Source organism: Neovison vison, chromosome X (genome assembly GCF_020171115.1).
Source record: "Neovison vison isolate M4711 chromosome X, ASM_NN_V1, whole genome shotgun sequence".
Lineage (NCBI taxonomy): Eukaryota > Metazoa > Chordata > Mammalia > Carnivora > Mustelidae > Neogale > Neogale vison.
The window spans coordinates 45,628,395-45,645,355 of record NC_058105.1 but is presented as its reverse complement, the minus strand read 5'-3'; the positions used below and the strand labels follow the sequence as shown (position 1 = coordinate 45,645,355).

The window sequence follows — 16,961 nt, the reverse complement described above, 5'->3', positions numbered from 1 at the left end:
CACTGATTTGTACATTTTCAAATTGTTAAAATTATTTTAGGTTATGTGTATTTTCCACTATAGTAAGTAAATAGATTACACCATACCTTCAGACAGAAGAGCTGCAGAGGTAAGGAATAGAATTGGTTTGGAGGGAGAATCCAGACTTAATGGGAACATATTTTAATATTTTTAGACATGGTGAAAATGGTTTTTGTTTTGTCTGAGGATGCTCATTTTTAAAAGTAAAATTATAATTTGTAATTTAGAAATTACGTGAAAGATTTTTTCAACATGAGGAACTAAGAATATGAAGAATGGTTGAAGGAGATGTGCATACGTACACAATGTAATAATATAAACAAAATATATGTATATTAAATTTCACACAAAATTAATAAATGTTAGGATGTAATTTCTGGGTTAAAGACAAAACTAGCTGATATTTTAAGGACAACCCATTGTAACCATTGATGTTATCTGTCCACTGAACATAAATCATTTCCATATCTGTTAGACAAAATATCTACAAGTTAAAATCATCTTCTCAGTGTTCAAGACTTCCTCAATAGAAAGTAAAGCCCACCACTACACTGGAATAACATCCAGTAACCCTTGCTGTCCTTAGCCAAGTTTTGTATAATTTCTTCTGACTCTTCAACATGTTTTTTTTTTTCCACCCAACTCTGGTATTCAAGGTTTATGGAAGCAGGGCAAAGTGGCAGTTTTGCTTGCCTTCAGAAACCACAAGCATTAACAGGGATGGTCCTGGTAGTGGGCATTGGAGTTTAAGCTTGTCTTACTTATCAGTATTTTTCAAGGTCGATTGGTGTGTGTATGTGTGTGTGTGTGTGTGTGTATGTGTTAATATGTTGCCCGAGTATCATACAGAATAATAAAAATCAGTTCGTCTCCAAACTCCTCATCGAATATGCCTCACCAGCGCTGTGCTCCTAACAGAGCAGGGCCCAGGTCTAGCGTTAGGGCTGGGAGCTCTGGCTCCAAATCCAGCCTTCCTTCAGCTCTCTATCTTCACCAGGGACCAAAGCTTCAGATTCTTCTAGCAAGCATCTCCACTTCAGGGGCAGAAGATTCTGCCTTCCATGCTGCAGGGCTGCAGCAGGCAAGCGGACTGCATGGTCACGTGAGGCTGGTGGTGGCTCACGTGACCGGGCTCTCTCCTGGGCGAACACAGAGGTGTGCAGCACAGAAAAGGGGCGGGAATGACTTGACGAGTGAGACACTGCCATGGGAGGGTGGTAATGCGTTGTGGTGGGTGGGTGGGTGTCTCCGCATGCTGAGCTAACCTGGAAAGGAATGTCTTGGGCCATCAGAATTAACAGCATTTGTTGGTAGAGGGCAGAGCCTCTCGGCCTATTGCCAGCGTCTTAGCTGGGGTCAGTCTTTCTCCTGAGATCTCAAGAGGCAGGAAGTGATCCTGAGGGAGGCACACGTGGAGCGAAGCAGCGGTTGCTGTTGGAGGAAGTGGGTGCGAGGCCGGGAAATGGCATCTATGGGAGGTGGTGGCTGAGACTAGGTGTGGGTGCAGGGAGTGCCCCCGACCCTCCTCTCTGCTCTCTCCTTCCTTTTGAACATCCCTGCCCCACTCCCAGCCTCCCTGCCCAGCTCTGTGTGACACTGTTTCCATTTGTGGGTGTGGGAGCTGGACACGGAGGAAATAGGCTTCAGGGGAGCCTAGAGAGAGAAAATAGTGAAGTGACAATTCCTGAACTCCTGAGGCGCTGGATCTGGAAGACGGTTGTGAGAATAATGCAGGTGCCTAGGGCAGGCTGCCCCAAAATATTTCATTTTGGTATGTGGATTATTTGGAGCTGAAAACAGTTAAGGCCCAAAAAACTCCGGAGGAAACTTTGACCTCCCTAATTGCCTAAAAATAATTTAGGCTGTGAACCCACTCTAGGAAGAGAGCTTCTACCATAGGTAACTATAGTATGATATGAACTAGGGGTGGTTTACAGGGAGGAATTTAGCAAAAGTATCTGTTAAAGTTCCTTTCTATGTCCTATGTTTCCTAATGGTCCCACTAACATTTGTTTACGAAACATTCATTCTTTCCTTTTGAATTGCTTTCCTTCCCTTTGAAGTCCCAAATCGCTAACCTTTTTCTTAGTTAGGTATGACAGATTGACTCATTTTGGCTGACCGTCTTGGGAATCTCATGTCTGTGTGGTGTCCCTATATATATGAAGTTATATTTTAATTTCTCCTGTTAATCTGTCTTGTCAATTTAATTCCTACTCCAGCTGGAAGAATCTTAAAAGGTAGAGGAAACATTTTTCTCAACAATATTAATTATGCAGTCAATTTCCTTCCTGTCACCAATCTGATCTAATTTTGATCTGATCTGGCTAAGACCAGATCAAAATTGGGAGATGGTGGGGGAAAAGGAGACAGGTTACATCTGCCTTATATTCCAAAGTTCCAGATTCCAAAAGATCAAAGAGTAGAATGAACCCCAGTCTGAGAAGATCTAGGGAAGGGGTGGGAAACAGACTCAGGAGAAGGGAACCTAGAAGCTTCAGGCCCTTTACATGGAACTTCTCATTGGGATACCACCAAGTTCTTCAGCTCCCAAGAGGATCCTTGGATCTTAGCCCCAGGCAGGAGCTCCTTCCCCTGTAGGAGCACAACAGTTGATACTGGATCTGAGGTTCCATCCCCCACCCCCACCCCTGTCCTGGGCCTCAGAGGAGGTTCTTTCTGGGAACCACTAACAGAAACCATTTTATGGATGGTCTCACATGTTTCTCTCTGTAGACATTTGTTCTTTTCCTTGTGATTTGTTCTCTGCTCATTTCTTAGGGCTTGTTCCTTTGGTCTCATCCTGGTTTTCAGCCCTTGATAAATCCTTGACATCTTTCTGACTGAATGCCTCCGCCATGCATCACTGGATACCAATGCAGTTTAGGAAGGTATTGCCAGGAAGTAATGACTTTTCCCAAGCCCTCTCATATCCTTATTTTTATACTCAGTATAGAGTTGAAACCATACCATAGTAATACTTGAGGCCATCCTGTTTACATTTAAAAGCTAGGACTGAGCAGTGAGCACATGGGGTAAAATTACAGAGATTGAGGACTAGGATTACCTCCTCTTCTCTTATTTCTTGCCTTCTTTGTTACTATCCTCTTAGCCCCCACTTTCCAGAATTCTGGTAATTTAAGTATTGGGTCCAACGTTCAGATTATAGTTTTTCTCCTCTCTCTCTCTCTCCATATATATATATATATATATATATATATATATATATGTATATATATATGCACACACATATTTAAATATATTTTATATTTATAAATTATTTATAAATATAATATATTATATTAATTAAATATAAATATTTTATATATAAATTTATATGTAAATTCACCATACCCATTTATATATATATTTATATATGCAAAAATGTACATGTAGATATATATAAATATATTTCCATATAAATACATTTATATATTTACACCTATTATATATAATATAATATAAATATATTTATGTACAAATAAAGATTTTATTTATTTGAGAGAGAGCAAGTGAGAGCACGAGGAGGGAGGAGAGGCAGAGTGGAGAGACAGAAGCAGACTCCCCCTGCCCCAAGCAGGGAGCCTCTAATTATAATAATTCTATTATTATTAATGAATAATTCTACAAATGAGGAAGCTGATGAACAGACTGGTTAAGGAACTTGCCCGAGCTCACTGAACTGATTAGCAGAGGTGCTGAGATTCAAACCTTAGTAGTTGGAATCTAGAGCTGGTATGTGTTATCATTATGCTACATCTATATCCCTTTAGTGCTAATATTCACTAAAAGCTGCCAACATCATCATCACTATCTTAATCATCAGATTTTGTTTCTTATAGTCTGTAACAAAGTACTTTATTCATTATAAAGAAACTTAAACCTGAGTGTTATTAGACCTCTTGTCCTTAGCTCCTTCTTTTCTGTGTATCAGCCTACTCCAGCTTTTCCTTCCTTCTCCATTTAATGGTTCATCATGGTCCATAATTTTTACTACTCTCCTACCTCATCCTCTAGTGCCTGGCATCGCTGTCCTGGCAAAATTTCAGCTCTTGATAAATCCCAAATATTCACCCCTTCTTACACCTGTGTTGCATAGTGCAGTGCACCTGGGGAAAGTTAACCAATTTTTTCTGACTATTGAGACTATCACTTTATCTTTCTTGACCTCAGTACAGTCCCTTGAATTGAAAGCAGATAATCTCTAATATTGACAGTATGGATATTTCACAGGGTGCATTTTCACACAGTGATTCTCTGAACTGAAACTGAGCTCAAGCACTTAATGTGCTTCTGAGCCCCTTAGATAAGTAAAGGATTGGGTTTTCTGCCTAAGGCTTTCCTTTCAGTATTGAACAGAAGCCAGTCACAGTTGTCAGACCTCTAGCAATCATTAGGCAAGGTGTTCAGAATTTACAGTTTTCTTTTCACGAGCAAACATGAGTTTCTGATGCTGGTTTTAAGAGGTAGGTGCTCACTGACAAACAAAAGTCAGGAACTATTGCTCACTGAAGAGTTGTTATGTGCCTGAGCATACATGCCATTTAGGATTGTTCTATTCTCATATAAAAGGATCTCAACAAAAACAAACCTAATAAGGAAATTAATATCCACAGATTGGAAGTCCTGAGGCCGAGCAACCATGACGGTTGTTTGATTCAGCTAAGGACTCCACTTTTGTCCATCTCTTTCATTCACATTATCAACTTCTGTCCCAAAGATAGAGGCTTGAGAGCTCAACAGTTCCAGATGTCAAGCAACTTCCTGAGGAAGAAAAGGTGACAAGATTTCCTGATGGCCTTTTCTTATGAGTGAGGGCACTTTCTTCAGAAGTCCTGCAGTCTCCTCCTAATGCCTCACTGAGTAATGCCACCCCCCTTCCTGGACCAGAAGGTAACAAGGGGATAGATTACCCTTAGAGTAAGCCAACTCACCCATGGAACTGGGATCAGCCTCCCTGTGCTACATGACTACAAGGAGAAGGGAGGTGTACTTATGCAAAAATGACACTGTTTTAGAAAGGGGCTATGGTAAGCAATGCAGTATACAAAGTACCAAGCTTACAGTGACAAAGAGCACAGTGGCAATATCTTATCAATTATGACCACTAAAAGCAACCATGGAGTTCTCATCTGTTCTTTCCTACTTTTCCTAGCCTACCTCATAATATGACTGGATCACAATTTTAAAAGGAACTAGAAAGACCTGATACATGCATATATTTCAGAATATCAGATACTTCCTAATTTAGTGTGTACCAGAATCCTCTGAAGTAGTCATAAACAACCTCATAAAAACATTAAGTACCTTTTCCGAAGTGACACAAATAGTAAATGGTAGTCTCTATTCAAGTTTTGGACTGCCTCGCTCCAAAATCTGGCCAAGTCCCAAAGCACTTTAAAAAAGTGCTTCCAAGACTCAAGAACTGGCCATTCTTTTTTTTTTCCAATTTATTTATTTTCAGAAAAACAGTATTCATTATTTTTGCACCACACCCAGTGCTCCATGCAAGCCGTGCCCTCTATAATACCCACCACCTGGTACCCCAACCTCCCACCCCCCCGCCACTTCAAACCCCTCAGATTGTTTTTCAGAGTCCATAGTCTCTTATGGTTCACCTCCCCTTCCAATTTACCCAAAAGCACATACCCTCCCCAATGTCCATAACCCTACCCCCCTTCTCCCAACCCCCTCCCCCCAGCAACCCACAGTTTGTTTCGTGAGAGTAAGAGTCACTTATGGTTTGCCTCCCTCCCTATCCCATCTTGTTTCATGGATTCTTCTCCTACCCACTTAAGCCCCCATGATGCATCACCACTTCCTCATATCAGGGAGATCATATGATAGTTGTCTTTCTCCGCTTGACTTATTTCGCTAAGCATGATACGCTCTAGTTCCATCCATGTTGTCGCAAATGGCAAGATTTCGTTTCTTTTGATGGCTGCATAGTATTCCATTGTGTATATATACCACTTCTTCTTGATCCATTCATCTGTGGATGGACATCTAGGTTCTTTCCATAGTTTGGCTATTGTGGACATTGCTGCTATAAACATTCGGGTGCACGTGCCCCTTTGGATCACCACGTTTGTATCTTTAGAGTAAATTCCCAGTAGTGCAATTGCTGGGTCATAGGGCAGTTCTATTTTCAACATTTTGAGGAACCTCCATGCTGTTTTCCAGAGTGGTTGCACCAGCTTGCATTCCCACCAACAGTGTAGGAGGGTTCCCCTTTCTCCGCATCCTCGCCAGCATCTGTCATTTCCTGACTTGTTGATTTTAGCCATTCTGACTGGTGTGAGGTGATATCTCATTGTGGTTTTGATTTGTATTTCCCTGATGCCGAGTGATATGGAGCACTTTTTCATGTGTCTGTTGGCCATCTGGATGTCTTCTTTGCAGAAACGTCTGTTCATGTCCTCTGCCCATTTCTTGATTGGATTATTTGTTCTTTGGGTGTTGAGTTTGTTAAGTTCTTTATAGATTTTGGACACTAGTCCTTTATCTGATATGTCGTTTGCAAATATCTTCTCCCATTCTGTCAGTTGTCTTTTGATCTTTTGATTTTGTTAACTGTTTCCTTTGCTGTGCAAAAGCTTTTGATCTTGATGAAATCCCAAAAGTTCATTTTTGCCTTTGCTTCCCTAGCCTTTGGCGATGTTCCGAGGAAGATGTTGCTGCGGCTGAGGTCGAAGAGGTTGCTGCCTGTGTTCTCCTCAAGGATTTTGATGGATTCCTTTCTCACATTGAGGTCCTTCATCCATTTTGAGTCTATTTTTGTGTGTGGTGTAAGGAAATGGTCCAATTTCATTTTTCTGCACGTGGCTGTCCAATTTTCCCAACACCATTTATTAAAGAGGCTGTCTTTTTTCCATTGGACATTCTTTCCTGCTTTGTCAAAGATTAGTTGACCATAGAGTTGAGGGTCTATTTCTGGGCTCTCTATTCTGTTCCATTGAACTATGTGTCTGTTTTTGTGCCAGTACCATGCTGTCTTGATGATGACAGCTTTGTAATAGAGCTTGAGGTCCGGAATTGTGATGCCACCAACTTTGGCTTTCTTTTTCAATATCCCTTTGGCTATTCGAGGTCTTTTCTGGTTCCATATAAATTTTAAAATTATTTGTTCCATTTCTTTGAAAAAGATGGATGGTACTTTGATAGGAATTGCATTAAATGTGTAGATTGCTTTAGGTAGCATAGACATTTTCACAATATTTATTCTTCCAATCCAGGAGCATGGAACATTTCTCCATTTCTTTGTGTCTTCCTCAATTTCTTTCATGAGTACTTTATAGTTTTCTGAGTATAGATTCTTAGCCTCTTTGGTTAGGTTTATTCCTAGGTATCTTGTGGTTTGGGGTGCAATTGTAAATGGGATTGACTCCTTAATTTCTCTTTCTTCTATCTTGTTGTTGGTGTAGAGAAATGCAACTGATTTCTGTGCATTGATCTTATATCCTGACACTTTACTGAATTCCTGTATAAGTTCTAGCAGTTTTGGAGTGGAGTCTTTTGGGTTTTCCACATAGAGTATCATATCATCTGCGAAGAGTGATAATTTGACTTCTTCTTTGCCGATTTGGATGCTTTTAATTTCCTTTTGTTGTCTGATTGCTGAGGCTAGGACTTCTAGTACTATGTTGAATAGCAGTGGTGATAATGGACATCCCTGCCGTGTTCCTGACCTTAGCGGAAAAGCTTTCAGTTTTTCTCCATTGAGAATGATATTTGCGGTGGGTTTTTCATAGATGGCTTTGATGATATTGAGGTATGTGCCCTCTATCCCTGCACTTTGAAGAGTTTTGATCAGGAAGGGATGCTGTACTTTGTCAAATGCTTTTTCAGCATCTATTGAGAGTATCATATGGTTCTTGTTCTTTCTTTTATTGATGTGTTGTATCACATTGACTGATTTGCGGATGTTGAACCAACCTTGCAGTCCTGGGATAAATCCCACTTGGTCATGGTGAATAATCCCGTTAATGTACTGTTGAATCCTATTGGCTAGTATTTTGGTGAGAATTTTCGCATCTGTGTTCATCAAGGATATTGGTCTATAGCTCTCTTTTTTGATGGGATCCTTGTCTGGTTTTGGGATCAAGGTGATGCTGGCCTCATAAAATGAGTTTGGAAGTTTTCCTTCCATTTCTATTTTTTGGAACAGTTTCAGGAGAATAGGAATTAGTTCTTCTTTAAATGTTTGGTAGAATTCCCCCGGGGAGCCGTCTGGCCCTGGGCTTTTGTTTGTTTGGAGATTTTTAATGACTGTTTCAATCTCCTTACTGGTTATGGGTCTGTTCATGCTTTCTATTTCTTCCTGGTCAATTTTGGTAGTTTATATGTTTCTAGGAATGCATCCATTTCTTCCAGATTGTCAAATTTGTTGGCGTAGAGTTGCTCATAGTATGTTCTTATAATAGTTTGTATTTCTTTGGTGTTAGTTGTGATCTCTCCTCTTTCATTCATGATTTTATTTATTTGGGTCCTTTCTCTTTTCTTTTTGGTAAGTCTGGCCAGGGGTTTATCAATTTTATTAATTCTTTCAAAGAACCAGCTCCTAGTTTCGTTGATTAATTCTATTGTTTTTTTGGTTTCTATTTCATTGATTTCTGCTCTGATCTTTATGATTTCTCTTCTCCTGCTGGGCTTAGGGTTTCTTTCTTGTTCTTTCTCCAGCTCCTTTAGGTGTAGGGTTAGGTTGTGTACCTGAGACCTTTCTTGCTTCCTTTTTTTTTTTTGAGATGTGGAACCAGGTCTTATTAGGAAATGGAGGAGTCAGGGAGCAGTGGTGGTGGCCCATATCCTCCCCACTCCCACTCCTTTCTTGTTTCTTGAGAAAAGCTTGTACTGCTATATATTTTCCTCTAAGGACTGCCTTTGTTGTGTCCCACAGATTTTGAACCGTTGTATTTTCATTATCATTTGTTTCCAGGAACTGGCCATTCTTAGTAGCACTTAGTAGTAGAGAGCACTGCTTCTTGGTGGTAGTGGTGGTGACAGAGGTGGCTTTTTTTCCCTCCCAGAATTAAGTCACAGTTACTCAGACCACACCACCAAGAACTTTGGTTCTGTAAGTCTAAACTCTAATCTGCACTCCAGGTTATGAACTTAGGGGCTGAGATGCCAGGTTCAGGGAGCCATATAAATATTCTATACCCGGGAGGGAAAAGAGCCAATATTTATGGAACAGCTCAGTTTTCAAAGGCAACTTTATTGCCAGATCGAATACATAGTTAAAAGGAAGAGGATAAAAGCTATGTTCACTCGTCTTTAGCCACCCCATTGAAATCCATACGCCAGACTTCCATGTTGATTTAGGACATGAAAAGAGCTTGAAAGTCATTGCTCCTGTACTTTTTAAAAAAGATTTTATTTATTTATTTGACAGAGATCACAAGTAGGCAGAGAGGTAGGCAGAGAGAGAGGAAGGGAAGCAGGCTCCCCACTGAGCAGAGAGACCAATGTGGGACTTGATCCCAGGACCCTGGGATCATGACCTGAGCTGAAGGCAGAGGCTTTAACCCACTGAGCCACCCAGGTGTCCCTGCTCCTGTACTTCTAAATAGGAAAAAAAAAACTGGAACAGACTGAGAATCAATGACTTATCTTAGACCCATCAAAGAACTGAGATTACAGGACAAATAATCACCCCAAATTCTGGAGAAAAGATGAGTCTGGAGAGACACAACCCATCTCTCCTTACATAGAGCAGAAACTGCTAGAAACATAAACATGTGAGAACACTTAAATGGTAATTTTGACAAATTGCTAGAGACTGGATATGGAATAGTTTGAGAGTGGGAAACCCTGTGGGGTGCCGAAGACTTAGAGGTTTAGTGGGCTTTACTTCTAGGAAGTCCAGCAGGTTCTCACAAGTGAACATCCCAGAAAGATCCCCTCATGGCTATAGAAGGGGAAAATACACTCTTGTGAATACATCAAGAATCATCTCTGTGATAAAGGCCTACTCTCCAGTGAAAAAGCCTTTCCCTGAGCCTTATCGCAGCTGAGGAAAAGGTATTCCTCCTCATCCAGCCCACTCTAGCCTTCCATTCTCACATAAGAGAGAGAGAGAAGCTAAGAAACACTTGTGAAGGTCATAACCTAGGGACACAGGCCCACAAAACACTGGAATTTAATCATAAGATTATAGAACACTTCCTCTCCTCCACACATTATCACATTGATAACAAGCCTCCAGTGTCCTAAGAGTAGAGTAGAGCTAAAAGAGCTGCAAGAAGTAGACTCTGCAAGGAGTAATTAGGGAAGCCCAGAGTTTTGAGGGGAGAAAAAAAAAAAAAAGGACACTAGAGGAATTTGAAGACCATAGCACTTACAGCTATAGCAAACATCATCCACAGCCCAACTGCTAACCTGCTTAACTTAAAACTTCTCACTAAAGGTCTGCTTATCTTAGGTCCTATCAATGCATTATATCCAGCTTTCAACACAAAATTAAAAGGCATGCTAAAAGGCAAGAAAAAACACGGTTTGAGGATACAAAGCAAGCATCAGAACTAGATTCACAAATATAATGCAGATTTTTGGAGTATCAGATAGGAAATTTAAAGTAAGTATGCTTAATATGTTAACAGCTTTGATGGATAAACTAGACAAGTGTATATGGCCATGGCTGAGAGCCAAGCTGGTTCTAACCCCTGCCCACATCTCCACACGGCCAAAGATCATGAGAGCTTGGATGTGACTGCGAGAGAAGACTTAATAGGACAGTTGAAGAGGAGCTAGGAACCGCCCGACCCCTGGCCATAGGGGCAACAGACAGGAAAGAGCCTAGGACCCAGGGCGGGTCCTGACAGGAAAAAAGGCCCTCCTTCTTGGGCAACTGTGGGGACTGCAAAACGGCAAAGCATGCTACCAGTTTAAATGAGCAGGGAAACAGCCGCGTGGCAGAAAGAATGGGCGCAGAGCAGGGGTTGGTTTTCTCAGGGTCAAGGTGTAGGTCTGCCTTCCTTTAGAAAAGGCTTGGTGGTGAGGCCTCCGTGGGGGTCCTCCCCGCCCTCCTCCCTTCGGTGGCCCCGCGAAGCGATGAAGGAAGAAAGTGAGAGGGCCATGCACCCCAGAACCTCCGGGGTAGTCGGGCCTTAGGCCGCCTCTCCTCGCAGCCTGCTGTCCTGACAGCCCCTGGCCCACCCGCCTCCAATTAGGGTGGTGGACGGAAGTGGGGATAGGGAGGCGGACAGACACTGAGCAGCCTGGGGGTTCTCACACACCGAGGGGCGGTTGATATCCATCCGCCGCTGTTCGCCACACACCTTCCCTCCCCGCCGCCCCCGACCTCTGGATCCCAGCCCCCACCGCCAACCGTCCCCGGGTCCCATAGGTTGCAGTGCCAGCAACGAGGGGGTGGTCGCCCGCGGAGGTCTGCAGAGGCGGGCTGCCGTGAGCCCGCCCCTTAGGCTCGGGCTCCTCCTGGCCCCGCCCCCTCTGGGTCGGAACTAGGGTGGGCCGGGGAGGGGGCGTCGAGCCCGTTCGCGCCGTATCCCTCCGCCCCCCTTCCCGACACCCTCGCCGCGAGCGTTTCGTGCCGCATCCTGCGCAGCCCCTGCCCAGTTTGGTGCAGCAGCGCGGGGGGCGGGACGCCTCTTTGCGATTCTGGCCGCACGCAAGGCGGTGGGAATCCGAGTGCAGAGCTCCGAGAGGAGGGGGAGGCCGACGACTTGCACCTTGAGCCTGTGAGGGCAAGTGGGGGTGTCTTGGGGGGAGGCGGGGGACCCCCACTGTCGCCCGGCTTACAGGCTGTCCGGACCCCAGACCCTGACAGCCTGGCAAGGAGGAAGCGACCCTGTCGTAGCTGGTCCCTGAGAGAGGTGCGCAACGCCGCGGGACCCCTGGCGAGGAGAGGCGGCGACTGGCCTGGGTCGGGTCCGGGGCACGGGGGCTGGCCGGAGAGGCTTCCTCGGATCCTCTGGAGGCGAACTGCGCCCGTCACTCCGCGGCCAGCTTTCCAGGCGCCCGCGACCCGCCGTCGACGGTGTCTGTGCTGGCAGGGAGCTGTGGCGGCGGCGGGGGCGGGGGAAGGGTGCTGCGGTAGAAATGGCGGAGCGGCAGCTTGGGTGGGGGGCACCCAGGGAGGCCGCCGGGGCGGGCGGGTGGGTGCGTCGGAGCTCTGTGCCCAGTTGGCGGGAGCGGGTTGCCGGTGGTGTTGGTGCTTCGGGCCCTGATTCTGGAAAAGGGCCTGTTGGGCCCCGCGCCCTGGGTGCTGTCCCTTCCCACAGGCGCCTGGTTGATGCCAAAGGCTTTCTGTGTGGTGGGTCTGACGCATTTAGCAAAAGAGCGGTTGAGTGGGTAGGTTATGAAGACATCAAAATGAAGTGTTTATCCATTTCATAATATTGCCTTCCATATATATATATATATCTTTCACGTGAGTAAATGCAAGGAAATGACAGGGTGAGGAGTAGATCACCTTTCACAGGAAGGGTCCGTGTAAAGAAATAATGTAGCATTAATACACCTTTCTCCTTCAGGATCCTTTTTCTCAACATTGCAGCCCCCTTTAATATGTTGAGGTGTGGGAATGGTGGGTCAAAATAGAGGGGAATATTTTCTGAAGGGTCATTTTAGACCCTATGATGTTTAAACTTATTTCCTGATTTTTCAGAGGTGGTGTTAGGACCTGAACTCTGGGTATCTGTCTGTTAACCTGGTATTTTCCTGGTATTGTCAGTATATTCTCTTGATGTTTTGGTGAGTGCTCATTCTCCTTTTTGCAGGACGGGACTCTTCTCCAGCTAAGGACTGTTCTTTGGTGGGAAGGGTAGAAGTTCCTGAGGACCCCTACTGTGTAGGCTGGCTGGCATAGGTGGCAATGAGGTAGGGTCTTTGTATGCATGGGGAAAGGGTAGGGGTATGCAAAGATGGTATTGAAATAATAGTCATTAATATTTTTACTGAGTACCTTCTAAATACAGTTGCCTACATTCCACTGTCCACTCTTCCATCTTATAATTTGTCCTGGGAAAGAGGTGTGGTCTCTTCTGGGAAAATGACAGAACTAAAAACTGAGAGGAAGTATAATTAGAAAAGCTGCAGGTCTTGGGGGAATGGATGCAGAAACATCTGGTAGGAGCAGACAGTTGGGAGACATTTAACATGGCCTCAAATAAACAAAAGTATGTGTTATAACTCTCGTGATGGGTGTTGGGATTGCTTAATCTCCTGTTTTCTCTTTTGCTTTTTATTTATTCTTAAATTTATTTCTTTATAGGTTCCTGTAGAAAGCTGTAGGTAGTTTTTCACTTTGAATTAAGCAAGAGGACGAAAACTATTCATTTGGGTCCAAGGTGAGTGTGAGCATGAGCAGCCCTATTTATTGGGGATGAAAATGGGCTACTGTCAAGTAGGTGAGACCAAATCATATCTTGGATCCATTGTCTTCCAACTCTCCAGACACTTCTATCCTCACATTTGTATAGGAAATGGGGATAAATTAAGCCAGGATTGTGCCTAGAAGGTAATTGATAGATGATCAGGAAATGGGGTGGGAAGCCATGAGGACAGAGGAGGCCAGAAACATTATATAACCAAAGTTCTTAGATTTGAAAAGGCATATATTGGGTTTAGAATTCAGAACACATGTCTGTCTACCAAAGACTCAAAATTCCAGTGCTCCTGTATTTTTGTCCATACGTCTGCCTGTGTATTGGCTATAGGACTTTTCATTCCTAGAAGTAATGAAGGGGGAACAAATTGCACTAGATGAGTATAGGTTGGTGTGAGGCCTACCTTGGTAGACCTGTAGAGTATAGTGGTGTATACCAAAGGAGCTGGATGTTTTTGAGCCTTTCTCACTTTCAGCAAGATTTTCCATCATCTCCTCCTATGTGATATAGAGAAAAGAGTGTGTTAGTGCTTGGACAGTACATGTTGGGCATTAGTGGGAGTGTGGAAGGGATAAAATAAGGTAACAGAGTTTTCTACTATTCTACTTCTGTCATATAATCCATCTCTATTTTCATGTCTTGTGTGGCTGTCTGCGTGGAGAAACACAGTTGGAAGAGACTTAAAGCTCATTTTCTTCTTCCACCTCCGGTCCATCTGCAGTGGTGGCTATAGTGGCCTTGGAGTGGCAGATCATCACCTTCAACAGGTCTGTACTCAGAAACCATCGTCTTCACTCAGGCTGAATTCCTCTGCTTGTCTCTGTATCACTGACAGAGGCTATGTGTTTTGGAAGGGGACTGTGTGACTGTTGAGCTAATGAGTAACTCTTGCTACAAAGTTTACGTCTGACCCAGTGAAAGAGTGTTAAGGCATTGACCTGGGACACATTGAGAACCAAGGCCAAGATTTTATAGGGCTATCTATATAACTGGTCTTCAACCATGACTGGGGCTAAGAATGAGAGTAGAAACAAAGCCAAAACTCAAAAAAGGGCTGGTGTACAAGCTGAAGCGAAAAGGGAGTCTACTGGCATAGTCAGACCTGTAGTCAAGACCCAGGACAAAGCAACAGCCAAGGCAGGGTCTCAAGCTGATGCAGCAATGACGACGATGAAGGCAAGGTCTAAGAACAGGATTGTTACTGAGATAAAGGAAAGAGCCTTGGCAGATTTCAGTCCCAAAGCTGAAGATGAGGCCACTAGAGTACCTGGGATGTCTTCTGTGGCTGAGGTTAATGCTGAGTCCAGGTCCACATGTAAAGATAAGGCTGGTATTGATACCTGGTTTTGGGCTGGGGAAGAGGCCAATGTTGGTTCCTGGTTTTGGAATGGAGAAGAGACTAGTAATCGTTCTAGTGCTAAGGATGAAGGTAAAGCTGGTATAGGTCCCCTAACCTGTGCTGAAAAATTAGAACCTGTGTCTGGGGCCAGCTGTAAAGCTAGGCCAGGGACTGAGGAGGAAGAGGAAGAAAATGTTATTGGGAACTGGTTTTGGGATGGAGATGAAACCAGTTTTGATCCTAATCCTAGACCTGTGAGCAGGATAGTTAGGCCCCAGCCTGTGGATGAAATTAATGAAAAAAATAGGCCCAAGGACTGGTCTGAGGTAACTATCTGGCCCAAAGCTCCTGCTGTAACTCCAGCAGTGTTAGGCTTTCGATCCCAGGTCCCATTTGAGACAAAGCCTCCTTCATATATTGTCCTGGCCTCAGCTGAGGAAAATACTCCTTCTTTGCCTGTGGAAACAACATGCCCTTCTAGGAGCACTACTTCAAGCTCACAGCCTGTCCCTGAGTACCCATTTGGTTCTGGCCCTTGCATCCAGACTATAGAGGAGATAAGACGCCAAATCAGGATCAGGGAAGTGAATGGGATTAAGCCTTTTGCTTGCCCTTGCAAAATGGAATGCTACATGGATTCTGAGGAATTTGAAAAACTTGTTAACTTACTTAAGTCAACTACTGATCCTCTTATTCATAAAATAGCTCAAATTGCAATGGGGATCATTAATGTTCATCCCTTTGCCCAAGAGTTTATTAATGAGGTGGGTGTAGTGACGCTTATTGAAAGCTTGCTCAGTTTTCCTTCCTCTGAAATAAGAAAGAAGGCTGTAATTACTCTGAATCCTCCTTCTGGGGATGAGAGACAACGCAAGATTGAATTACATGTTAAGCATATGTGTAAGGAAACCATGTCTTTTCCCTTGAACTCACCCGGACAGCAATCTGGATTAAAGATACTAGGGCAACTGACGACTGATTCTAACCATCACCACATTGTTGCCAATTGCTTTGCAGAGCTTTTCCATTTGCTATCCTTGGGAAATCGTAAAACCAGAAATCTTGTTTTAAAAGTACTTTTGAATATGTCTGAAAATCCAGCTGCAGCCAGAGATATGATCAATACAAAGGCCTTAGCAGCATTAAAACTCATCTTTAACCAGAAAGAGGCAAAAGCCAATCTCGTTAGTGCTGTGGCCATATTTATTAACATAAAGGAGCATATCAGAAAGGGTTCAATTGTAGTTGTCGATCACGTGAGTTACAATACACTGATGGCCATTTTCCGTGAAGTTAAAGTAATTATTGAAAGAATGTAAAATGAGCCAGAAATAAAAGTGAATGCTTTGAACAATCTAATCGGCTGTGTATTCCTAAAGAGCCTTACATAATGTTTTGAATGCTACCAGTGTGTGCATTATAAAATCACATCTTTAACATGACATTACCTGTGACAGTCTCTAGGTTTGAGCTAGACCATTTTTGAGATATCAAATGAGTATTGCATTGTAAGCCGAAAACATCACTTGATTTTAATCTTGTGTAGATGGGCAACTTTTTAACATTTTACTTAAGATAGTGAACCAGTTCATCTTAAGTAGGGTAAACTTGTTCATTATTATTTGCTTGGATCTATTTCTAATGGCAAAAAAAAAGAAAATATCATTGAAATTTGTAATTGCAGAAATAAAGCATATGTACACAAAAAGATAACAGCATTCACATACATCCATACATATACAGACGAATTGCTGAATGTGCTCTCAATATGTAAAGAAGGCAGAGTTGCTGTAGGCTGTTTAATGTAAGAGGAATTAGTGTTTTCCCCTTATTCAGCCTTCATCAGATAACTCATGGTAGGAATTACAACTGCTGGTGTAAACTGAAGAGAATGTGTGAAAATACTAGGTTGTATGCTTTGAGATTTTTCAGTAGTTACGAAGCTAAAACAAGATCATACTGTAAGTTATTTGTAACTTTCTCCTCCCTGACTGTATATTTTGGGCATCTTTCCATATCAATAAATGTGCTTCTGTAACATATTTTTTAATCACTTAATGTTTCTTCTGTGTGAACAATTAGTGCATAGTGCCCTAATCTTTTTTTTTTAAAGACTTATTTTATTTTTGATACAGAGAGAGAGCGAGCTCACAAGCAGGGGGAATGGCAGGCAGAGGGAGAGAGAGACACCGGCCCCACACCGAGCAGGGAGCCCGATGTGGGGCCCGATCCCAGGACCCTGGGATCATGACCTG

At 43.2% G+C, this 16,961-nt stretch overlaps 1 protein-coding gene across 3 annotated transcripts; it reads left to right on the top strand.

The window, feature by feature from the left end:
• Positions 1 to 11,513: 11,513 nt before the first annotated feature.
• Positions 11,514 to 16,748, top strand: BHLHB9 (basic helix-loop-helix family member b9). Of its 3 annotated transcripts, none has more exons than XM_044235603.1 (4): positions 11,514 to 11,717; positions 12,759 to 12,858; positions 13,253 to 13,328; positions 14,037 to 16,748. In XM_044235603.1, exon 4 carries the CDS (start codon positions 14,370 to 14,372, stop codon positions 16,023 to 16,025), a length of 1,656 nt encoding a protein of 551 aa, XP_044091538.1. In that variant the 5' UTR covers positions 11,514 to 11,717; positions 12,759 to 12,858; positions 13,253 to 13,328; positions 14,037 to 14,369; the 3' UTR covers positions 16,026 to 16,748. The 3 variants fall into 3 exon arrangements, with proteins under 3 accessions (XP_044091538.1, XP_044091537.1, XP_044091539.1); XM_044235602.1 differs by lacking the exon at positions 11,514 to 11,717 and adding an exon at positions 11,808 to 11,852; XM_044235604.1 differs by lacking the exon at positions 11,514 to 11,717 and adding an exon at positions 11,808 to 11,852 and having other exon boundaries at positions 14,029 to 16,748.
• The last annotated feature ends 213 nt before the right edge of the window (positions 16,749 to 16,961 follow it).

Coding starts and splice junctions, on each gene's coding strand:
- BHLHB9 (XM_044235603.1), top strand. CDS start 14,370: ATGACTGGGGCTAAGAATGAGAGTAGAAACAAAGCCAAAACTCAAAAA.